Genomic DNA, 20,212 nt, shown 5'->3' with positions numbered 1-20,212 from the left:
AAGTACATGCTGATTAGAAAATTGTCTAGTAAATGAGCAGCCAACTATTTAGGCATCTCAAAACCACCCATTGGGGATGCAGGTATTCAGTGCTTGAGATCTGATAGCTGCAATAACTGGTTATGGGTGATAGCTGCGCTGGTTCAGAAGACTACAGGCAAGTGAATAAAAGGATACCTCATGACTTCCATGAATGTTGGCTCTCCATGAAAATGAAGTTACTGCATTTTTACATAGCAGCAGATGCAGGGGGTCAGACTGATTTCATTGTAGTGCCAGGGGTACCTTTGAAAACTGTCAGCTTTCTGACAGCGCTCAGCTGCAAAAAACAGGCAACTTTTTGTGGGGATAGCAGTGTGCTGTGGATAATGTAGTGTGATCAGGATCCAGCTACCTGACTCCCATCTCCAGTTTCGGTGCTTGTTCTTCTGCAAAATCTTTACCACTTTTGTAAGAAGAGGAATAATACTCCCTCAGTGTTGAATGAGTCTGCAAAGCTTTATGAATGAAGTGATAAATATTAGATATTTTCTTGTTGTTACAGCAGCAGTCTGTTTGTCACTGTAGATAGATGGCCAAATTTATGCCTTGTGGAACTTCGCTGGAAAAACATGAAAATAGATTTTGGCTTGTTCTTCCCAGGGAAAGGACACTGAAGCAGGGACATAATTAGAATTCAATGTTCTCATTGTACTTAAACCAGGAATATGCTGGAATTATCCAGCTGCAGCACCGTAGTGTTCCAAAGATCTGCCAGTCACTGTGTTACCAGTGCACTGCTGAATAGTGCTATTGTGAGGTGGCTGTAGCAAACAACTTGTAATTCCTGCCACCCAAGCAGGCTGTGTGCTGGCAAACCTGTCATTTCACAGGACATGGGTATTATCCTCATGGAGCACTTCACTGTCTCCCAGGGTGTTGAGTAACTCTTAATTTATGGGATCTTTGGCTGGCAATCACTCACACTGCACACCTGTGTCATCACATACCTGCCTGTGGCTTTGCACTGGGATTTAGAGCATGCTTTTCATTGTGTTCTGCCACTTCACAAAGGACACTCACTTAGGCTGTGGTTTGGTTTTGTTATGCAAATGCTGCAGCTGAGAGGGATCAAAAAAAGTGAGGCAGAAATTGCAGATCATCATCAAAAGAAAATGCCCTTCTTTGTGTGTTCTGAGGTCACTGCCGAGCTGTCTGAACTTCTCTGCTTGGTTTATAACCAGAGGCTCATCCCAGTAAAGCCTGGACTGGAGGACAGCCAGGCTTCCAATGGGAGTAGGCTTTCCTTGCAGCCTTTGCTGTATATTTTCAGTTACAGCATTGTGACTAAAGGTGACATGTTGTCCTGGATGGCGGGAGGAGGCTGAAAAAATATTTTGTTTGTAACATCAAGGAGGGAGTAGGGAAAAAAACTGCTCAATTTTTGGTGAAATAGCGTGACTTGCTCTGTACTGTTCTTGTATTCTCACTGCTACTCTGAGGCTTATAATATGACCAAAACTGGATCCCCGCTGTTGCATAAATACAGGAATGTGATACTTCATTCATCAAATCATATTTACAGTTTATGTTCACTAAGTGAAAAATTTAGTCACCCTACAGCCCCTTCCACCTGCCTCTTCAGAGCATGTAACTATCCCCAGAAGCTCTTGACGTTGAGACTCGCTTCCTGTCACAATGTCTGTTCTTCTGCCTAGAATATAGGCTTGGCTTTATGGAAAACTTTAAAATTTAAATATATGTCCAATCTGAAGGTTGCTAACTGTGAAATCTGTGTGCAGTTTTGAAAAATTATGTTTCTTCAAAATGATCTGCAACCATTTGGGCTCTACTTCTATCTTTAATGTTAAGGCATTGTGAACAGTATTCAGCCATTATTTAATATTTTTGTGCTGCTATTAAAATGGTGATTAATAGTACCCACTTCAAAATTTCATAAATTAAAAAGTAAATCTGTTAAAAGATTCTCTGGAACAATCTGGTAAAATTTAAGGCAAGTTTGTTTAGTATTCTCTAGTTGGAACATTAGTTGTGCAACAGAATTGTCTTGTACAATTACAGTACTAACAAGATCAGGATTGTAGCTTCTGTTCTAACAGAGAGCCCCAGCAATAGCATGGAGGGGGGAGCAGCAAATGAACGAGGTGGCAGACAAAGCAAAGGATGGAAAAGTAATTGAGGAAAGCAAATTAACAGACAGATGCCAAGATAGTGATTGCATGAGGGAAAAGTTGGAGAAAAGCCTGAGGGAAGTAACAAGAAAGACCCAGAACAAAGTGGTAAAAGTTAGCTGTTAATATTAGTGAAACAGGGTTTTCTGCATTCTCCTTGATCCTGAAGTTCACTTGGAATTTGTTATCACTTTGGTAAAATACATATTTAGGTGGATTTCTCAGCATTGTTACAGCGTGACTAGTACTGAAGGCATCCCATGATTGTAATCTTACCTGCTCAGTGTTCCTAAGTACAGGTGTGTAACAGGTGACGCTGTGTAATATGGAAGACCTCATTTTAAAAACCCCTTTAAACACTCTGATGGAATTCTATTGTTAGAGCAAGCCTATACCAGGTTTAACAGGGCACTGGGCAGACAGTACTACTACTATAACAATAGCAGGAGTCAACTGAAGAGCAACCCTGACACTTCCCTTCAAATGCTTTTCTCCCCCTTTTTGCAACTATACATTTTAAGGCTTCTATCCCATCAAAACAATTCAGAAGGCAAATGGAGACTGTGAGCTCACAGTCTGTTTTTTGGGAGACGGACAAACTGATGTCATATGGAGCTTGGTTTGGCATCAGTTCGCAGAGAGGATGAGCTTTTGGCATGCCATGTTGGATAGTGCTACCATCTCTGCCGGATACCAGGGGAGCAGATGTTCCCTGGGTGGCCCCAGGCTGGTAGGCATCATATGTATACTTGACAGAATTCTACAGAGCAGCCTGTTTGGAACAATTTGAGACTTTCATGTCCTGTCTGCTTAGTGCTGTTTGGCGGCTGGTTTGGCCTGGCACCTTTTCAGACTAGCTCAAATCAGTTAATATATGTTACTGAGCTTAAGCAGGTCCTGGACAAGATCTGTGGCAACATCACCAAGCAGAGAAGTGTAATCACAAACTTTGGTATCAAAGTCCACAGTATTTGAAGTTTTCTGTTAAAGAAAGGAGTGTATTAGATTGTGACTGGGTCATAAATGCAGAATGTCAGGTTTTCAGTGTTTAGAATCAGGTGAGCCCCGTGGCTCATGGAAAGTTTTAAAGTCCTCACCTTGTGATAGTTGTGCCAGAATTAGGACCAGACATGCATCACAAGTAGGAATGATGCTAGACAGACTTCAAAAAGGGAATGCTGTTATTCCTGACTGTATGAGAAAGAAGAGATGGCTGCTGTATTTAGAAGTCTGGGATAGGTTGGGGAATGTGAGCTAGTCAAACCAGAGCAGAACGTACAGCCTGTTCTGGGGCACCTTTTTTATACATTTTGGCATGGCAGTTTATACCTAATACTTATGTGTGTAAAGTTCCTCATAAAAGGAACATGGAAGCACTGGTAGGAAAGTCCAAATTAATAAATTGAGGGGTGGCTGCATTAGAAAGTACCAGGTATTTCCTGAGAGAATGGATAGTGAGTAGCAGATTCAGTGAATTTATCCTCCACTTCCCCTATCCTATCCCAGCTCCCAGTACCCCCTCTTGCAGAGTGGGGGAGCCCAGGATTTAATCAGTCTGAAGCTGGCAGGCAGTGTTTATGCACAGAAATATCTTGTTGAGTGTTGAAAACAGAATTGAGCAGCTGAGCTCAACCTGCTCTCACAGACCAAGGACAAATACCATGTTTCTCTCTTCTACCCAGCTGCAAATATTCACAGGACCTATAGAAATTAATTTTAAAGAGAGGTTCTCCTTTGAGAAAGGTTCAGTTGAGCCTAGATTCAGTGATCCTTTTGCAACCAGGGAGAAAGGGCACACAAGATACGTATCTTCATGTTTTTATTGGGTTTTTTATGTGACCTAGGTAAAAAATATGCAAAACTCTTAATGGTTTGTGGATTATTGAGCAGGGATAGTATGCTTATAATGTCAAAGAAGAAAAAGGATTATAAATAGGGAAGGAAAATGGTTAGGGAAGAGTATGAAAAGTATTACTGAAAGACTCTGGATGTCTTGACTTAGTGCAAATTTGTGACTGTCTTAAAGGCTCTGTCTGAAAAGAGTAAAAGGTCAGTCTTCTCTGATAATAGAAACGAGTGAGTACACTATGTGATGGTTTAAAATGAAAAAGATTAACTCTGATTGCTGCAGAGACCAGATGGAAGAACAAAGTCTACATACAAACTTGTGTTTTAAGTCAAGTATTTACCAACTATGGATTGTTTACCAAGTGTTTGTTGTTTACCATTTATCTATAATCTCATTAGTTGTTAGATGAACTTTATCTAATGTTCTTTTTCAAAAGCAAACAAGAAACACAAGCTAACAAACCGAACTAGTTGAACAAGTTGAATTATTGTTGTTGGATTTTTCTTAGGATTGCTCTAATTGTGTGAAGAGAAAATTAGCAGGGAAAAAGGGTGTCTAGACTACAACAAAAGATCATTAAGGAAGTCTCCTTCCAAGGAGGGTTGGCAAGATTTCCACTGCTTTGCTGTTTCTGTAAATGAACTTCAAAATTTTTGGTAAATGTTTCATATTGCTGCTGTGGAATGGATATACTAAATCCCATATTCCCAAATTAAATAAAACATTTCAGGGAAAGTTATGATCTGCCCTGGGATCATCAGACATGGCTTTCCCTCTGCCTTTCTACTGTGAATTTGAAGACTGAACCATTTCATATTTTACAGTAGTTGCACAGTGCAGTTATGCAGTTATACCTACAATGTATTGAGGAGTAAAACCACCTACAAGGCATTAGGCAAGTATATATTAATGTATTAAATATGTTTCTTCCCCACCCATGGAAGTGTACTCAAATAGTTTCAGACACTCAACAACAACTTACTTGAACTGAGTATCTGTTTGTGTTCTTGAAGAACTCTGCTAAATATGTCGCATCTTACTGGATAGGGAATGTTTTTGATGCCACACAATCATGGAATATCCTGAGTTGGAAGGGACCCACATGTTTGGTGTATAATTAGTAAACTTTAGTTTGTTTTTCAACCAGTGCTTCTCTTTTGTTTGGCAGAAAATGAACTGGCAACGCCACCTTTAGATGGCATCATCCTTCCAGGAGTGACAAGGCAAAGCATTTTGGATCTGGCACGCAACTGGGTGAGTGTTTTGGCAGTAATGGCTTCAATTATCATGTTATAACATCAGCAGAAGTAAACATTTCTGGTGCTCAGTATCTTAAAGTTCAACTGATCTGGTTGAATCATAGGATCATAGAACAGTCTGGCTTCCTAGAATCGTACAATGGCCTGGGTTGTAAGAGAGCTTAAAGATCATCTTGTTCCAACCCCCCTGCCATGGACAAGGACACCTTCCACTATCCCAGCCTGCTGAGAGCCCCATCCAACCTGACATTGGAAAGGACCTTTAAAGGCCATCTATTCCAACCTCCCTGCAATGAGTAGGGGCATCTTCAACTAGTCAAATTGCTCAGAGTTGAGCTCTGAGTTGCTCTGAGTTCAATTGTCAGAAACTCTGCTTTCAGGTTACCTCTGGATGGCACCTCTTCCCTTCAGCATGTCAGCCGCACCGCACAGCTTGGTGTTGCTGACAAAACTTGCTGAGCATGGATTCAATCCCTTTAATCTAATGGGAACTAAGGGCATGCTAATTCAGGGATTCTCAGGAACATCATCAGAATTCCCACACCTGTCACACAGAACAATACCAAGCTTGTTAAAGTAGCTCCGTGTAGTATTTAACATGAAAATTGTAATTAAATCCACTGGTAGCAGCAACTCAAAGCAAGGAAACAAAGAATTACCATGCATGACCATAGCTATACTTCAGTCATCAGCACATTATTTCTGCATTTAGTTCTCATGCTTCCAACCTTGTTTCTTCTAACTAGCATGCAGCCTACCCAGCCACAGTTTTGAAGTCATCTGTCTGTTTCCCATTCCTGTTCTGTAGTGTAGCAATCCAAGAACTTACTGAACACTTGGGACTAGGTCACATCTTGAAATGCAGCAAACTCTTCCTTACTGTATTCAAAGGTTTTATTGCAGCCTGGGTAAGGATGCTACACAGCCAAAGGCTCATCAAGCCCAGTATCCTGTCTGCTGGATTTGGCTGGGCTAATGCTTAGAGCGGGATAACAGGAGTAACGCATACATGAAATGAAAATTTCAAAGTCTGATGTTTATTTCTTTTCTTGAAACACATCCCTTCAATTGATTCCTATGCATTCTTCACTCTTGTAGGTGGTAAAACTCTTCCAGTGTTAGACTGTCCAGTGCAAATGGCTTTACTCATACCTGTGGCACAATTAATTTTTGTGTGTGACAGCTGCATGCAGACTACACTGGAAAATTTCACTAGCGATTAAAAATATATATCACATAGTTGGCCTGGCAGGTGAAATTAATCAACAGAATGTATCTTGCTTAGGAGAATTCTGAGACTGGGATGCAAAGGCTCTCATGATATAATTGAGCAATTTTTGGACAAACTCGAATGCGCTAGAGACCATGAGTAGAGAGATCCAGTGTCCCATAACAATTCTTCTATGTTATTCCCTAATGTGATAATGATATTCTGCACCAAAACAGAGGCAAGTGCCACTTAATCGTCAGCATTCTATCTGGCAAACCACTGGCTTCTTTGGAGGGTGTCCTTTGATGAAAATCTAGCTTGTGCGATACTGGGATGTTTGAAAAGATCGCAAGATCAGAGTCAAGACTTATTGTCACTAGGCTAAAAGTTTTATTGGAAGTTTTTCAATCTAGAAAACAAAAATATGAATGGTTTTAAACTCTTTACAATTCTTATGGTTTCTTCTTCTTGTGCAGGGAGAATTCAAAGTGTCTGAGCGATACATCACCATGAGTGACCTGACAGCTGCTTTGGAAGAGAACAGAGTAAAGGAGATGTTTGGTGCTGGAACAGCTTGTGTTGTATGTCCCATCTCTAAAATTTTATATAAGGGCAAGGTAAGGACATGTCTCTTTTTTTTTTTTTTACCCCTTTCCTTCTTTCTTCTGAATTTTATCACAATTAATTGCAGCTGAAGCCAAAACCAGGGGAGATAGAAAAGGTGCACTGCCTGGAGATGAACACTGTCAGTATGTTGTTTCCCAAGTGAGGCTGTCAGAAGGGAACTTTTCCTCTTGTCTTCTGGTGTTTTTTTAAAAGCTGAAAATACAAAATCTCAAGTTCTGGGAAAGTGTAAGAAAAAGCCAGTTCCCAGCCTGTTTGCAAATGTAGAAAAATACATTATTCTGCATTTCTTTTATTCACTATTTTTTGCTAAGGTACCTGGGAAGGGTGAGGAGAGAAAAGACTTCCACAGGGAACCAAATTTCTGAACCACTGCAGTCCTTCCTTCTCAAGTTCCTCTCTTCTTCACCCCTCATTGCAGGGATCCCAGCTCTGATGGAAGAGCTGTTTCAAGACAGTGCACAGCTGCTTTCACCTACTATTCTCCATATGGGAGATTTCTCCTGCACAGGTGGAATTCCGCAGGCATTCAGACTGTTAAGCTGACTTGATGCTATTTAGTCAGCACAAAGTTAGTTCAGTGGACTTGGGATAGTGCAGCTGCATAAAGCATTGTGCTTTGTCCTTTAAACATAAGTACAATAAATGTCTGTTAAGTGATACTTCCTGAATGAATAAAATAGAATAAATGTATTGATATTACCTGATGCTAAGATAATGAGACATCGAGGTGCTGAATGATAAGTACTGTCAATATGTGTTGTATTTCTACACAATATACTTTGAAATGAAATACTGTATGTAATATTACTACTCTTGCCTGCACAATATTCCCTCCATTTCGGACAGATCTCTTGGAAGGCTTAGATTTGCCTTTATTGAACAACAGCATAACAATTTGACTCTCTAACTTTTCACTGGCTCAGCAATGCCCTCCTGTTTAAAAAGAACCAACCAAACAAAAACCCAACAAAAACCCAAAACCAACCATCCTTGCCTACTCATAAGGAGGGCTAGCCAGTATGATAAATATTTATTAAAATTTTTGGCAACCGTAAGGTATTCGTATATATGTAAAGCTATTATTACATGTTATTCTCTTTCTCTCCCCTTCTCCCTCTCCTTTATTCCATGCCAGCACTTGCACATTCCAACGATGGAGAATGGGCCTGAGTTAACAACCCGTTTCCTGAATAAGCTAAGTGATATCCAGGTAAGGTGTTTCCTCTTCTATAATGAGATAAAATAATAAAAGGTGAACATTTTAAAGCTTTGGAAAATAATCTTTTTGGTAGTGATGCTATAGGTGACATTATATAATAATATAGATTCTTTTGTCTGCTGTGATTATTCTGCCAATTTTCTTTCCTTGAGAAAGTATGATAGCAATGAAGTATAGTATAACTTTTCCCTATTCATCTTGGAAGCTGCATAAGAGCTGCAAGATATTGCTGTTATCAGTGAAATCTAATGCTGTTGTTAGAGGTTGCTTTTTAAGGGAAAAAGACAGGATTATGAAGCATCTTAACCACAATCACAAGTGAGTACAGGTTAATCAATAAAGAGATGGGTGAGGAATAAACACTCACTGGGCGCAGCCAGCTGATCACCATTTCCATTTCTCATTATCTTTCCAATCAAATAGTCACTTGTCCTTCTTAAAACAGTTCCGTCATCTGACATTTGCTAAATATCAATGTCTGTTTGGAATCTGTGCTTTATCTCTGTGTCTGGGCATAGGAACCAATACCATTTCAGGTAAAGTCAATAAGCAGCAGGTGATGGCCCTTCTTATTTAAGTTGCCTGGGTTTTTTTCCTTATTTAGTGTAGTTTATGGTGTGGGGGATTTGGGGATAGGAGAAGGTCTTGGCCCTTCAAGGGCCTTACGAAGCCCCTTTATTTAAGATCTGATAGCAGTTGCTTGGCAGTATTGTCAGGATTTCTTCAAATTGATTCTGATGGTTTCCATTCTACATTTTTGGCTCAAAGTGTTCTTAGATTTGCTACTAAAATTTTAAACTTCCTGCTGGTAATCCTGTGATCTGTGTCTTTCTCCCTTAAGATAGTGAGCAGTGTAAGACAAGTTTATCCAGTCTTTTCCCTGAGGCATCCTTCCATGCCCTCCCTGGTCACAGAATCTCAGAATGGGTCAGGCTGGAAGGGCCCACTGTGGTCATTTAGTCCCACCTCCCAGTTCCAGCAGGGCCATCCCAGAGCACATGGCACAGGATTATGCCCAAACAGTTTTGGAATATCTCCGGTAAGGGAAACTCCACAGCCTCTCTGGATGATCTGTTCCAGTGCTTGGTCACTGCACAATAAAGAAGTTCTTCCTCATGTTCACGTGGAACTTCCTGGGCATCAGTTCGTGCCTGTTGCCTCTTGAGTTATCACCGTGGTTTTCCACCACCGACCAAGGCTCAGGAGGAGGCTGAAAAAGTGTGGATTGTTACTACACAGTATCTTTCTTGGACCTTTTCACTTTACTTGCCTGTTGATATGGACCTTTTCACCTTTCAGCTGTGTACATAGTCTGAGTTCATCAGTTACATGCCAGGAGTAAATTTGTTACTCCTGGAAAAATGCTGGACCATTACGTATATGCTTACTTCTGGGTTCTCTTCCTTCTTTAAAAAAGTCAGGAGAGTTAGAACACATAATCATTGAAAACATGATTTTAAAGAGACTGATGGTTGCTTCCCCTATAAGAGTCAATCAGTGGTTGCTGGTTGTGTTTCTTCACCTTTCTACCTGTGGAGAGATGGGCTCATTTGGAAGGACCCCAGGATGTCGCACAGAAAACAATGCTGCAGCACAAAAACGGGACTATATAGTATTCTTAAAATGTCAGAGGAGAATCTTTGACCAAGATCTTCTATATTCTCTACCAGGAAAACTGGGGCAGTGTATCCATTTCATGTTGAACAATGGGAATTTGTAAAAAAATAAAAATTCTCAGTACCACTATGTCCTGCATGTGAACCTGTGTCCAAGAGATGCAAGCTCCATATCCACTGTCATTATACCCCTTCTCTTGTGCACAGTACATGCTGCTTTTATTATTTTCATATTTTATTCAGTATTATGTTTCCAAGTCTGTGTTCATGCTGTCCATTGTTCTTTTGCAAGTCTGCCATGTTCAACAGGATGTCTTTGGATGTGAACAGCTGTTCAGTGGAACCAGAGCTGGAGTGACAAATTAGAAACTCATGGGCAGAACTGATTCAATTTCTCATGCCAGTTGAGAGAGACAGTGGTGGCACTGCAATACACATTTCCCTTCCTGTCTCTGAGTAGATATCGTGATTACTGAAGGCTGATAAAGACTTCAAATTAAAGCATGTGCATTATATAAATTAATGGTGTGCTTATGAATGAGTTAGTAATAGTGCTCTCTTCCATAGCTGCTTGAGTTAGTAGATTTAGGGATGAGGTTCTTTCTCTGGGAATACTCACACTGAAATACCACTTAGATTTTTCTGTGGATTTACATCCATTCTTTGAGAATAAACAAGCTTTTGCTATGCCCTTTAAAACATAGATTAAGGTGCAACTTCGAAGGGATGGATAGAAAGTCAGACACATTGCTTATGTTACATGTTATTAAATACATTTAAACACTGCAGTCAAAGCAGCAGAGAAGAGACATTTAATCAAACCCTTTTTCTTTCTCTGCGTAGGTCAGTGGAAAACAACCAGGAAAGGACAATGTATGTGTTAATTTTTACAAAGAATGACCTGGAGGTGGTTGACAGTGGAAGAGGGATGGGATTGACTAGCCTGAGGTCACAAAGCCCTTGACAGAATTAAAAAAGGAAGCCAAATCTGCTTTTATTTGCAGAAAGAAATGATCTTCATTGTGGTATCGCATCCTAATTCCCCTTTTAATTCTGGAAGCAGATGCAAACTGTAGTCAAATGGCAACTCAGACTAGTCCTTGCACCAATTTCTGTATCAGAACATTAGATGATACTACTGCCTAAAGATAGCAAAATTTACAAATAACTGCAACTGCAGAATAGGAACAGGAGAATTAGTAATGAAAAGAAAAAGTAGATGTGATACTTGTGAAGGTCAGTTAGAGGCCTTGCCTGCTAGAGTAAAGAGTAAAACACAAGCACACTGAACACCATTCCTTTGTGGATCTAGAAGTGTGTTTCTTCTGGCTCATCCTGATTTGGAGCTGTTGTCTTTTCCCTGCTTTTAGTGATCTGTTATCTCTTTTCCTGGTGGTGAAGGACCTGTACAGAGGAACTTCCTTTTCTCCTCTGTGGAGAAATTAGGTGATCTTTTTAGCCTACATAAAGCTTCTAAAATCAGTCTTCATTTCTTGATTGAAAGTGTTTTCAAGCTCCCTGAACATAACACTGTAAGGGAAAGGACTCCCTACTCCCATCTGCTGCTGTCTTTCCACCTCTGAATTATTTACCTTCTTGAGCCCTGGGTGTGTTTTGGGGTCTATCTGGAGCATTGTTTACAGGACTGGTGACAGACCTTTAGAACATGGAACCAGTCTAGCAATCAAAAGTGCTGCCTTGGGGCTGTATCCTCCCCTGGAAGGGATATGGCTGCATGCCATGGGTTGCCTTCATTTCTGCCTGTTGATCTCATTCGTTTGTATACAGAAAGACAACTTGTTTTATTTTGGATTACAATTCTCCCTAATTGTACTCTGTGGGATTTGCGATGGTTTTATTTCACATTCAATCAGAATGTCATAATAAAAAGCCACCTTGACAATAAAAAGAAATAAAATGAAATGTGTTTGTTTATTGGAGCTTGAGCAGGGGCATACTTATGAGTGAATTAGTGAGCAGGCCTCAGGGAGTAACTGCATTAAACTGGTGGAAGTGAAGCAGGACTGTTCTGTGTCATCTGTAATGAGTATCAGCATTGCCCTTTCCTAAACCACCTATTGTAATATGGATAAAGCAAGCTATCTTTAGGCTGTGCCAAATCAAAGACAGAAGCAATGGCTTAAGAAATAATGTAAACTACTCTCCAGAGCAATGGATATGAATGTTTTTGAGGATAGACCTAAGAAGTTATCATAAACATACACTGGTTCTTCTAACTTTTATTCTTAAACTCCATTTTTTGCTTTGTTTCAGTATGGAAGAGAAGACAGCGATTGGGCAGTGCTGGTGTCATGAAGGTGGCAGAGTCCAGACCCTGCAGACAGACCTGACATCTGAGTAATGACAACTTCTGTAGCTGCCAGTGCATAGCATAGTCTCAGTATCAATTTGCTCCCCAGGATGATTGTTTCCACAATCTGGCAAATATGAACACAATCATTTTGATTTCTACTGTAATCCTGTTGGTAGAAGCCTGTCTTCTTGGTAGAGGTGCTAAATGTTAGCAATAGAACTTTCCTAATAGTTTTCTTAGTGCCTCCTTATATACAGTCTGAAAACTTGTAAAATGCTCTTCAACTGCTCTTCAGTTTGGTTTGTTTACTGCCACCATCAGCAGAACATGTGTCACATGAGGGTGTTGCCTCTTAGCTGCCCACAGGGTTCTGTTGACATTATTCTGCCTTTTGCTCTGTGGTTGGGAAACAAATAGGTTTAGCCATACACTCCTTCCTTTCATACTCTGCTTGTATGGGAGATTCCCGAGTTTGCATAGCCTGGTAGATGCCCTCATACTCTGTCCAATAACTCTGGCCTTTAGCCCAAAATTCTCTGAGTCAGTCTAGCCTGCAAGATAGTCCCTGTTGGCCTACTGCCTTTTCCTCCATGGGGATGTGCAGTGGCTGCCTGGGCAGTGCATAGCTCTCTAATAGTTGAGTACATCCTTCTAGACATGATTTTAAAGGCTGGGTCAGGCCCTGCTGAGACAAAAATTCCCTTTTGGCCTAGCACAGAGCTGGGTTCTGCAGACACAGTGTTGCCTTCCAGGTGAGTGTCTAGAAAATGAGATTAGACAACTCTGGCTGTGAAAATTGAACCATTCTTCACAGCAACCAAAACTTTGGATTGAGGAATTTCTTTCATCATCCACTCACATAATTTAAGTCAGCAAAATGTTTTTCTTGTCCCTTTCACGTACTTGATGTATCCAGCCTCCACTGACGCAGGTACTGTAGAAGGGCCTTCCTGTTAAGGAACAAGCAGTGTTGTCAACAGAAAATGTCTAGAAGGAAAGAGATTTCATTCAAACCCTGATTTCATTCTGGTTAAGCAGATAATTCATATAATGCTGCTTTCTCACATGCAGTCTTGATGCTTTGGAAGCAAGACAGAGCGTGTAGCCCATAGCTGGGGAAGTTCGTTCTGCAAATGTTCACTAACAATCATTCTGTAATATTTATTAGCTTTCTCCTTCTGCACACAGCTTTGTTGAACAGCTTTAAGATACCTCTTGCCAAAAAGGATAACCATATTCTGTATCAATGTTCCAAAGTGCTACTTCAGTATAAAACTAGTGGAACTTTATTGACACTTTATTGGAGTCCTATAAGAAGTAAAAGTGAAACATTTCTTGTTCTAGTTTGCAGTAGAGATGCACCAATATTAAGGGAAAAATTTAGCACTTTAATTTTTTTAAGACCAACAGTATCTCTCACATGCTTTATAAGTCCTTTGTAGTTACTGGCATGTGTTAACATAGTTTTAAAAGGAAAGTATAATTTCTAATGGACCATCCATGCCTTATGCAGCTGTTAAAGAGCAGCCTTACGGCTTCCTGTTCATTTTTGGTCACATTTTGAAGATCCTCCTTAGCCATCACTTTCTTTTGCTCCCTCAGATCATGACTTTTCTTGTCTTTAACTGCAGTCCAATCTGATCTTTTAATGAAGAACAGTTGAAGGTTCTCTCTGACAATGTAACTATTGTTAAAATTGATGGATTTTTTTTTCTTTAGACTACAACTTCAAACACAAAATGTTGTTTCACTTACAGTAGCCATAGTGTTGTGACCATTTGAATCTGTATCATGTGCGGCTCTTTGTTCAGTATCTTACTATGTGTTAGAAGCTGCTGGTTTTTCCTTTTTTATTTCCTTTTATTTCATTAGATGGGTGGAAAAATTAACATGGGGAATATGTCAAGATGCAGCATGGGGTAGAGAGTTTTATCCAACGAGACCAGTATTGAAATTAGAGTGCCTTTAACCAGAGTGTGGCATGGAGCTGTCTAAAGATTATGTAATGAGCAACCATCTGTGGCTTACTGGTACTGAACTATCTAATCTTTCCCTTAAGTTCATCTTTGATTTTGCAGCAAAAGGAAAAGTGAAAATATCTAACTTCAGATGCGTGGCAGAGTGGTTGTGCAATACCTTACTATCTCAGCTTTGATGGAGTTGATATATGATACCGTATATCGAAAATCCCCATGAAGGCCTCAGTATACAAGCAGTAATCTATTCACTGGGCAGAATGAATAAGGACCAGTTAGAAGAATTATTTTACTGAAATGTAAACCTGAGAGTTGCATAAAACTCTTCTTAAATTGGTTGCAAGTCATTTAACATGAAGAAACCAGGTGGTTTCATTTGTTGTGCTTTGCACTGTTTCCTGTACTGACCAGAGGGACACCTCTCTTTTTTTTTGCTGACAGAGACCTCAAAATGAGGAGAGTTGATAGTGGAATGACCCACAGAAATGAGTGGTCTTTTCTTGCAGGGAAGAATGAAAACGTGGAGTGTGTGTATGTTAATTGTTGACTTTAATATCTTGGTTAATTGCCTTACTCTGGCTACATCAACTCAAAGCTGTGCTTGTTTCCAAGTGGAATCCAGGGCAATAGGTTATAGATTTTAAACTTTGAAACCTAAGTAAGAGAGCTGACAGGTCAGTATAGTGCAGGGAATTCTTCTGGTGTTGAATGCTGTCCTAGTCTGAATTCTGGCACTGCATTCTATCCTGTTAACCAAAGGAAAGAAATAATACGTGTAAATAACAATCAGTATTTGATATTGCATTCTCCTTGTTTTCGCTTGTAAAATTTAGGAGGGAGCTGTGGTATTCCCTGAGCTAATAACAGATTGTAAAAGAACATCTGCACATCTTTTCTCCATGTGCCCTATTTGTTTAATTGCAACAGATTTACATAGAAAGAGTATGGTACATCATAACTAGGCAATTATCCATTCTTCATCACTTAGTTACGGTTCTGGTAATTGATCATTTAAGACATAAGATAGTCTAACATTAGGAGAATTTGAAACTGTTCAAAAAAGATCAACAAATTAATATTGTTGTGTGGTATTTGCATAATTGGCTGCAATTATTTAATGTTTAATTGGGTTGATCAAATGAGATTCAGCCTTTCACATGCTTATGTTTTACAAACACTGGTACTTTAAAATGATAATAATGAAATCTAATTTTCATATGTTCTTTCTTCTCCCCTTCATTCTTTTGATTATTATTTTCAGTATTGAGCATGTCCTTAATTTTCAGTTTGGTTAGCATGATCCATGCCTAGGAAAAAAATCCTTCAAATAACAGAATTTTCATGAAATTGGCATTTCATACAAGCTGTTCTGGTGCCAAGATTTATGGCTTCAGCAATTGGCATTACTTAAGCAGATTGTTAACTGCAGTGAGGGCAAATTCGCTGATAATTTACAAGGACAGACCCAGGTGAGGATGCTAAGAAAGGTTCCTAGGGTAGATAATCTGTTCAGTCCCTAGCAGTGCAAAGCAAACACGATTTTTCTGGGATATAGAAGAGAAGTCTGATAAGACAAAAGCAAGGTAGTGGGATCTCTCTGCCCAGCTGTTGTTTACACCTGTTCAACTCTTTCAAGCCAAAAAGCAGTTATCAGCCACTCCTCTTTGTACATGACCTCTTGTTTGGGTTTGCCTAATTCAACATAGAGATACCATAGATCCTTTCCTGTATACTTATTTTATATTATTTATCCTCAGGCATGAAAAATGGTAATTTGGAAAAATGATACTTGAAAGTCATTTGGAGTGCAAGTTATTTGAAATGTCTGCCTTCCAAGAGGTAGACAGAAAAACAGCTGAGACTGATCTCAGAGCTGCTTAATTAAAGGAGGAACCCTCTTGAATTCAATGGCCTCTCCAAAACAATCTGCATAATCCCAGCAGATTTCTGAGTGTGAACTGTCTGTTCACTGTGCCTTGCTATGGAATAGAATACAAAGATGTACAAGGATGGTGGCACAGCCTGGCAGACTATGGTACAATGTCTTTCTCTGCATGGGATCCACCCTACTGAGGGTAAATTTTAATGTTCTGGTGGCAAGCTGATATCCTGAGAGTGGCAGCTGTAATGATGGCTGAGCATGCCCTGAGAGAGCTGCTCCTTGTTGTCTTTCTCTCCCTTTCACACAGACTTGAACCCCTTTTTCCCCAGCCTTCTATTGTTGTCTCATATCTGAAAGTAACTATTTAAGCAAATTTGCATCCTTCTTGCTTTTAGCAGTAGTAAAAGTTAAAAAAAAAAAAAAAAAGAGTAGATTTTTTTCATATTCCAGGTTTTGAGGGATCAGAATTGTGCTTTACCACTGGAACGATAAGTTATCTAAACTCTGTAAGTGCAGAGTAGCAGTACTACCACTTACACCACATTTAACTCTAATCCAAACTTTTGCATAAAACCTTATTTTATTACAGATCAAATTAAACTTTCCAGAAAAAGCTTTTTAAGCAACAAGAAAGATGCCATGTAAAGTCCAGTATTTCAAGCATTACATTAGAATAGACTAACTTGATTATGCGGAGAAAGATGTTATTTAAATGAGAAATACATTCAGGGTTTGCTGCATAAACCCATAAATGTGTAACGTACGTAGTTCAGAAATAAAAAAATTAGAATACAGAATGATCTTGACAAGAGAATTCACCTCAAACTGGGCTGTCCTATTAAAAAGTGATGCTTGAAGGAATCATGATACCTCTCAAAGGAAATCATGGGACTATTTTAGAGGTGCACTTGGTCATGTAGCACTGAGACAGACCTCTTCATCAATCTTGACCAAAAATTTGCTGAACTGCAATGCTTACCAATTTGGAAGTGTGAAAGACCTATGTTTTACTGTATTTTTTTCTCTATGCTCAAGATTTGGAAAGATAATTCATAGGTCCTAAATCATTTAAGCTAAGAAGCTTCTTAATAAGTTATTTGTATTTTTAGCCATAAGAGCAAAAGAGAATACTGGCATTGCATTGGTGAAAAATACTGTTGTAGCAGTCCTCCTGTCCATGCCTTGCTTTGAGCATGATGCTTATTAGTAGGAATTCCAGGATATTTTCTCTGACTGTGCAAAATCTGAGTACCATCTATAGTACACTTGGCAAATATATCCCCATCTCTGTAAACAAAACTAACCTGGCATTACCTTGAGCAAGAACAGTCAGGTATATTAGGACTTAGCAGATGAGGAACAATACTGAATTACAGTAGTAAATAGATTTGAAATAAGGTTAGTCAATAGATTTGGAATTAAGTTTTGGAATTAGTAGCTCAGATAAAGAGAAGTCTCATTAATCACTCTAGCAAGGTTAACCACAACCAAATATACTAAAAATAATGGTAGTTATATTCACCAGTAGTAACAGCATGACTCTCTCTGAACATGAATTTATAGTCTTTGCTTATCTTAAAACTTAATTTATCGTGTCTGATTTTTACCACAATCCTGGATTGTCATGCCGTGCTTTTAAAAAAGAAAAGTCTCTTAAAATTCATGTTCGTGGGAAGATCTTAAGGAGGATTTAAGACCTTGATATAGAATTTTAAGCCTTTAAAGTATCTCTGGGTAAAGTTAAGGTAGAAACAGAGAAGACAACTTTGTGGAAGTATTTGGCTAGTGTTCCAAATGGTTTACCAACACTGGCCGTTTTTGGTTTTTACCAAAGAGGTAAAATGCAGGGAATAGTTGATAAAATAAGCTTATTGCTTGTTTTTCTAAGCAAGAGTTTGGGAAGTTTCTAAGAGCTGGCTCTCTTAACACTAACTGTATAGTTCTTGATTCTGTCAGGCTTAGAGCAGTCATGTCAGGGAGAGGTGGAGGAGCTCAGAAGCTTATCTCAAGCGGTACTGTCTTGCAGAAACAGATTTTTTTTCATTGTATGATCAAAGTGATCAAGGTATGAACATGGAATCTTTTAAACTTTGCGCCTTTTTATAAAAATTTTGTTTTTCATTTTAGAATTCCGGTACAGTGTTGCTGAACTATTATCTTACACTATCATATTTCAGTAGCTTATAGGAAGAAAGCAAACATTCTTTATGTAATCACCTTTCTGTATGCCAAATCCCCTGTTCACTATGATTCAGTTGCCACTATTATCGTGATCACTTCAGGTGAAATAACTGCACCCTACTTGTACTTTCAGTAAGGACTAAATGCTTGCAGCAAATGCCAGAGCAGTAAGTGAAGTCTGCTGTGTCCAGAACAGGCATGCCAGGAGCAAGAGTAAAAATACCCATCAGGTCAGTGAGGGCAGGAAGTCAGAAGAACATCATTACCATTCTTGTTCAGTCCAACTGAGAGACTACCCAGGTACACCAAAAGTATAGCAGGATCAGAGATTGGTGTTGATATTTAAGAATGCTCTTACTCAGTTGCTTAAATACCTACATCTGAGCCTACATTTTCATAACTTGGGCCCCTGTATCTTAACTGAAACTGCAACATACTTTATATGTTGTAAAATGGTGGAGTATTTGGTCAAACAGGTAATGCTCTGTACCATCTAACAGGTCAGTGATGTATTCTCTTCCCATAATTTGTATTAAGCCCAGTGGTTGACTAGCGCTGCAAGTAGGAGGCAAACACATCATTAACACTATTTCATAGTCAAGGATGTTCACAAAGAGTGGATCTATTCCCTTCATCTCCCGGGGAGACGGCTTAGATTCACCTTGGCCACTGAGTGACAAAATGTAAAAGGTTCTTTGCCATAATGGAGACAAGAGTTTTATCTGAAGCTATATACAAACAGTTTCTGTCGAGGCAGAAATTGAGAAAGCCAGAAGTCCTGATCTACTTGACCTTTGAGGCGTTTAGAAGGGTGCAGTAGTAGTTACTGAAATTTTAGCACATAAGCAGTGGGAAATTAGCAACTTACAGAGAGAGAAGTAAACACCTCTGAAGGGTCTCTGTTTTCTCAAATGTTGAAATTTAACTGGGTATTTTACAAGAATCTGAAGTATATAAAAGCAGTAAAGGACAGATGTGTGAAAAAGTACTGGATAAACTAAAGGAAACTCTACCTCATTCTTCTCTAAAGGTTTTGTAGAAGCACAATTAAGCGCTCCTAATGGCATTGTTACGTACTGACCATCTGGCATGAAAGAAGCACTATATTTGTATGTCTATAAATCCTCTAAGAGCTGTATTTTGCTGGCAGTAGAAACGGTCTATACTATTTGCAGTTTTCCTCATCAAATCTGTAATTATGCAATGTTTCTGTCTCCAATAAAGGAATTTAATTGGCACCTGTTTGTGGCGTGTTATGAAATCATCAGTGTTGAGTACAGTTAACTAAGTGTAATGATCCCATAGATGGGAGCTGCTATGAAATAAATTCTTGAAGGCTGGATTAAAAGAAAAAAAAAGCTCCTGGATGAAGTGTGGCATGTAAGAACAGCAAAGCAAGACTCAAGTGGCAGACATGCACCTACCCTGCCAAGCCTGGAGGCTGAGCCAGTTATCTCACTTACAGTAAAATGCTGGACAAATTAAGCAGCAAAAGTACCTACCTGCTAACCATGTAGTCATGAAACAGTTTTTGATGTGCCAGGACTGTGTAGCAGTGATTGAATACAGCTCCCATTCTAAGGGTTTGTGGGTGATGAAGTCAAGGGGGAGAATGCCAGAAAACAGCTTTATACTTGGAGCACTTACTTCACAGGGCATTTTTGAACAGTCATTTCTCCAAAGTATGTCAACCAGTGGGAAGCCTTTTGAAGATGGAAAGTACTGAAAGTGAGTGTCATTAAAATCTTGACATTTGCCATGTGTGGTGGCTATATTTACCAAAAAACTTCACGTATTCCCCCTTTCCAGTGCAGGGAATACTGTGATTAAAGGTAGTACTGATCCATGCTGTGGTAAAGTAAACATAAGGGTACATTTTCCACCTGGTGTGGTTCTCAGTGACTTCAG

The 20,212-nt window shown here is 39.4% G+C and overlaps 1 protein-coding gene across 2 annotated transcripts in view; it reads left to right on the top strand.

Moving 5' to 3' along the window:
- BCAT1 (branched chain amino acid transaminase 1) overlaps positions 1–19,542 on the top strand; it is a 60,206-nt gene extending 40,664 nt beyond the window's left edge. For both annotated transcript variants that reach the window (XM_008635586.2, XM_017736710.1), the window contains 4 exons: positions 5,189–5,274; positions 6,966–7,106; positions 8,252–8,326; positions 12,226–19,542. In XM_008635586.2, the coding sequence (XP_008633808.1) occupies positions 5,189–5,274; positions 6,966–7,106; positions 8,252–8,326; positions 12,226–12,267 (344 nt within the window). In that variant the 3' untranslated portion in view covers positions 12,268–19,542. The remainder of the gene's footprint in view (positions 1–5,188; positions 5,275–6,965; positions 7,107–8,251; positions 8,327–12,225) is intronic.
- Positions 19,543–20,212: the final 670 nt, after the last annotated feature.

The sequence above is a fragment of the Corvus brachyrhynchos genome, unplaced genomic scaffold, assembly GCF_000691975.1.
Source record: "Corvus brachyrhynchos isolate BGI_N302 unplaced genomic scaffold, ASM69197v1 scaffold246, whole genome shotgun sequence".
Taxonomy (NCBI): Eukaryota; Metazoa; Chordata; class Aves; order Passeriformes; family Corvidae; genus Corvus; species Corvus brachyrhynchos.
This window is presented reverse-complemented; position numbering and strand designations above follow the sequence as displayed.